Source organism: Trichomycterus rosablanca, chromosome 6, assembly GCF_030014385.1.
Source record: "Trichomycterus rosablanca isolate fTriRos1 chromosome 6, fTriRos1.hap1, whole genome shotgun sequence".
Taxonomy (NCBI): domain Eukaryota; kingdom Metazoa; phylum Chordata; class Actinopteri; order Siluriformes; family Trichomycteridae; genus Trichomycterus; species Trichomycterus rosablanca.
Window position 1 is genome coordinate 33,672,860 of NC_085993.1, and position 5,363 is coordinate 33,678,222.

The window sequence follows — 5,363 nt, forward strand, 5'->3', positions numbered from 1 at the left end:
ACATGACACTGCCAAATGTTGTACATATGTTTTTGCACTTTGCTGTATGAAAAGTGTGCATTGTCAGATCAAATAAAACACTCATTTTTGTCCTAATTTTTTAAAAGGCTGAATTTGACTTCCAAAGTGCAAAAAAATTCTTGTGGTTTGATGACACTAACTTTAAACCTTTTGCTTGAAAAACTGGTAGTAAGAATTTAACAAAGTTCATCCCATGGCAGCATCTGGTCACGGAAATGCTTTACAGAAGCAGGGCGTGATAGTCTTGTCAGGACAGGCTTAAAGACTAAACAGACTGTCCTCTTCATCAAAAAGCCCAAATTGGAAAATAACTTTAATCATAATAAACAGTTGCACAGGATAAAGCAATACTGGAGTGGCTCAAAATTAGAAGAATTGTAAAGAAGAATAAGTGGCCTAGCTGTACTCTTTAATCTCTCTCTGATCTGTGTCAAGAGCTCAAAATAGTTGACTACACTTCTTAGCAGTGCAGTGGTAGGACAGCAGTTAATGGACTATTGACCTGAAGGTTGCTAGTTTAACCTTCACTATCCAGCACCTGAGCAAAGTCCTTAACCCTTAGGTGCTTCCCTTGTATTTGGTCAAATAAAGATCACTTTGAACAGTGTCTACTACATGTGCCAACATGTACAAATACCACTGTCATAAAGCAACTTCATTTTCTGAAAATGAGCTGGAATGCTATATCATGTGATGCAAAACAAAGGCTTTATGGCCCATCAGTTTCATACAAAATATACAACCTGGAAAGTTCATTTAATGTGGAAATCTTAATGTCATTTATATTGGTGTAAAAGCCTCCTAATTTACTAATTCCTGACAACTGGTGGATTGTCTGTGCTACTGCTATTAGATTACCCACAAACGTTGCAGTTTTTAGACCATGGCATAAGATGTTGCTTAGAGCTTTTTATGCAACTGTGGGTATGTAGAGCATCTATAAGTTCAATGTACATAGAACAGTGGTTTGCATCAAGGTAACTAAAAGCTTTTTTGGCAGCAAGTTGTGTCATCAGGTTTAGTTCAGGGGTGTGACAATGAATCATTTTTAAAAAAGCAGGTAATGTGTTCCAACCACCCAAGTCAAAAAACTGCTGCACAAATAATTACATTTACATGTCCCTTACAAAAGTATGAAAATGCAAAGTTACTGACACATGAATCATTTAAGTATAGTAAAATAAACAAGACAAAATCTGGTTAAAATGGTTTAATTTAATTTGGTGCACAAGTACATATTGTGGCTAATAGGAAGCACACCAATATACTCAACCGCAATGTAACATTTACAAACAATCAGTTAAATAGAATGTCCAACACTGTGAAACACTGCTTTCACTTTCCCTTCCACAAAACATTCAACAGTGCTGATCGCTCAGTGGTAGAAAAAGATTAGTCACTGCTGAAATACACAGGCATCAGTCACATACCATGACTTGTACCCACAATTAAAAAGTCCCAGACGTGTTGACTGCTAAACTGTTTAGGTGAATTATGTTAAAAGACAAATACATGGGAAAAACTACAGATATTTTATTCTAATCTTTCTACTGACAGTGTTATGATGTCGAAGACTTCAAATATGCAATAAGGTCAGCACGCTCAGCCTTCTTCTTAATACCAGCAAAGATCATTTTTGTCCCAGGAATGTATTTCTTAGGATTCTCCAGGTACTCCATCAGAGTATTCTCACTCCAAACAATGCCTGTACAAAGAAATGCAATTAGAATCAAGAAAAAGTAATCAAAGGACATCAAAAGTAGCAAATAGTTATTTAAAAAAAAAAAAAAAAAAAAAAAAAAAAAAAAAAAATCCCAAACAAATTGCACTGCAAAATCAGAGAAATTACTTATCACAAATTACCTTTGCTTTTGTTGGCATCTGTGTAAGAAAAGCCCTGTGCCTGGCCAGTCTTGCGTCCAAACAGACCCCACAGATTGGGGCCAACCTTGTGCTTGCCACCATTCTCAACTGTGTGGCACTGGGCACATTTCTGGACGAAGACCTTCTTTCCCTTTTCGACGTCACCCATATTAGCCTAAAAATCCACAAGGTAAACAGATGACATCAAACACTGAGAAGGGGTTACAAAATAAATATTACTACAATATGTAACTGCAATAAATGAAAACCCTAACTTAGGGGCAAACTAGGTGGCAGCTTGCCAGTAGCCATGCTGTGTTATTATTATTTTTTAATGAAAATTATTCGATTGCTGATAAAAAAGAAAAAAAAAAGAATATTGAGATGCTAAAAAAAAAAGAAAAAGAAAAAAAATCACAGCTGGCTGTCAGAAGCCAACAGTGAGCCTAAATTAATGTGCTAACAACATTTTTTTTCTTTTAAGGACATAATAATTGGACAGCACTGACATAAATGTGTAATTAGATTTTTAAAAAAGTATTAAAAAAAACAAAACGAATTTATATTCGTATATTTAAACGTTTAGTAGTATGTATTCAAGACAGAATCGAGTTATTTCAAATTAAGGACAATTTTTAATTGGAAATTATGTAGTCGAACAGTGGTTTAATCTGGTCCTTAAACTAAGGTCAGTCAAGGGGAAAGCAGTTGCTTGTTTCTCCCAACATACAGAATCATTTGATCAATAAAATGACTAATCCTTTAGTGTCGCCAGTCTTATATGTATTACACCTTTACTGCTGCCGGGAATAATGAAACCGAAGATCACGCGTAGCTAGCAGAGGCTAACAGTTACCCTACACCAGAGCCATGATAAATTTAAGGTCATACGTCCATGACAACGACTTAAGATGCAGAAGCTAAATTTTAAACCTAGAAACAGGGGATACTGAAATTCAGAAACGGAGAATGAATAGATTTTAAGTCTAAAAACTAAGCTTAATTAGAATTTTGTACTAGAAACAACGTAAGGAAATATAGCTCCATGTATAGCAGGCAGATATTTTTAGAGTGCTAGGCAGAGTTTAGAAAAGGGAACAGAAGCTACAGAGAGCGTTAAAAAATCGAAAGTGAATGATAAGCGCATAAAAACAAATTAAAATCGTTAAGGTGCTGTGTTCTAAATCGCATACTATCAAACTAAGTAGTGCGCTACAGTGGTACATAACCAATGAGGCAGCCGTTCCCTTATGTACTCGGAAGAGTAGCTATTTGAGACGCAACCTAAGACTCCATTACGGACACTGACGGGTATGTAAAGCAAGATGATACACCAGGCAAAAACAAACATATGCCAGAAAGAGTACAACATAAATTACTTATAAGGTTATAATACCTCATTTCAAAATGAACCAAAATTAGCTACACTGCCCATAATTGAGCTTTAAGAGCTACGGTGAACCCAAATGCCGGTTAACTAGCTAACATGCTAACGCTAATCTATACTAAAAAAAAAAAAAAAAAAAGGTTATCATTCTTACTGAGTAACAGTAAATATACTGTTACACATTACATATCTTTATAATAAGATTAAACCCTTAATCCTTTTCTGTTTATAATGAATCAGTTACCTTATGTACGCTTCGCGCTGAAGCCGATGTGAGAAAGACGCTCTGCTCTATACCGCACTGAGGAAGGTCACTACATTTTACAGGCTCGCACAAATGACGTCACTGCCCGGCACTTACGTAGATAAGAACGAAGTCGCGTACTAGCATACTAAATAGTATTTAACGTTGTTAGGTCTCGCACTATTCTTGGTTACTACATAGTATGTTAGTATGAGACACCGCCATAGTGTTCAGCGTCCTCATGTGCGCGTGTCCTGTCAAGGGGAGGAGCGGACTAATAATAATAATAATAATAATACATTTTATTTATATAGCGCTTTTCAAGATACTCAAAGACGCTTTACATAAGACAAATAATCAAAACAAATACGTACATACACCATACAAATCAAATCATAGTACAAAATCAAAATAGTACATCAACATCAAGAATAATTAAGATAAAAACAAAGAGAGCAGCATAAGACAGTTCATTAAAAATTAGCTAAATTATGAGAGAGAACAACAAATATAGAACAATTTCTTAAAATTAGACAGAAACAGGACAGATTTACATGCAATCAGGAAACTGAAAACTTTACAAGTTTTAGGATCTAGGACTTCACATTTCTGTCGTGATCTAAGTATAAAAACTATTAAAAAGAATAGCAAAAATAAAAGCATTTATTTCGTGTTGTTACAAGTTAAATGCCATATTGAATAGATGAGTTTTGAGAAGTGACTTGAATTTGGACAGGTCAGGACAATCTCGTAGGTGTTTGGGGAGAGCATTCCATAAAGATGGAGCAGCTATGGAAAAGGCCCTGTCACCCCAGGTCCGGTGCTTGGTCCTAGAGGGTATGGACAGTAGGTTAGCCTCAGAAGAGCGAAGGCTACGGGAGGGAATGTGCTGATGGAGCAGGTCGGTGAGGTAGGATGGGGCCTGATTATGGAGAGCTTTGTGAGTGAATAGAAGAATTTTGAATTGAATGCGTTGAGCAACGGGAAGCCAATGAAGTTTTTGTAGAACAGGTGTAATATGATCACGGGAGCGAGTATGAGTAAGGAGGCGAGCAGCTGAATTCTGGATATACTGAAGTTTTTTTAGGATTTTGTTAGATGTACCATAAAGGATGCTATTGCAATAATCAATTCTGGATGTAATAAAAGCATGAATCAAGGTTTCGGCGGCAGAAAAGGAGAGTGATGGACGTAGACGTGCTATGTTTTTTAGATGAAAGAAAGCAGTTTTGGTGATGTGATTTACATGGCGGTCAAAAGAGAGGTTGCTATCAAAAATTACACCAAGATTTCGGATGTTAGAAGACGGAGACAAAGTGTCATTATCAATGGTAATTTGAAAATTTTTTGTGGTTTTTGCCAGGGTTGTAGGACCTACGATGATCATATCTGATTTTTCACAGTTTAATTTGAGGAAATTAGCTTTCATCCACAATTTCATTTCAGTGATGCAATTTGTCAGAGTGGAGTGAAGTTCAGTATTAATGGATTTGGAGGAGATGTAAAGCTGAATATCATCAGCATAGCAGTGGAAATGTAAACCATGCCGACGTATGATGTCACCAAGGGGGAGCATATAAAGAATAAACAAAAGGGGACCTAACACTGAGCCTTGGGGAACGCCTTGGGACAGTGGAGCAATGGCAGAACTACAATTGTTGATATTAACAAACTGTTGTCTGTTTACGAGATATGACCTTAACCACAAAAGGGCAGTACCAGTGATGTTGACAGAGGATTCAAGGCGGGACAGAAGAATGGAGTGATTAATGGTGTCAAAAGCTGCAGTAAGATCAAGGAGGACGAGAATATTAATTTGTCCAGAGTCTGAGGAAAGAAGAAGGTCAT

At 36.5% G+C, this 5,363-nt stretch overlaps 1 protein-coding gene across 1 annotated transcript; it reads right to left on the reverse strand.

Moving 5' to 3' along the window:
- Positions 1–1,216: 1,216 nt before the first annotated feature.
- On the reverse strand, positions 1,217–3,597 carry LOC134316494 (cytochrome c). Its single transcript, XM_062996874.1, has 3 exons — positions 3,516–3,597; positions 1,885–2,059; positions 1,217–1,726 (listed from the first exon to the last, which is right to left on the reverse strand). The coding sequence occupies exons 2-3, from the start codon at positions 2,051–2,053 to the stop codon at positions 1,581–1,583; spliced, it is 315 nt and encodes a 104-aa protein (XP_062852944.1). The 5' UTR covers positions 2,054–2,059; positions 3,516–3,597; the 3' UTR covers positions 1,217–1,580.
- Between the last annotated feature and the right edge of the window lie 1,766 nt (positions 3,598–5,363).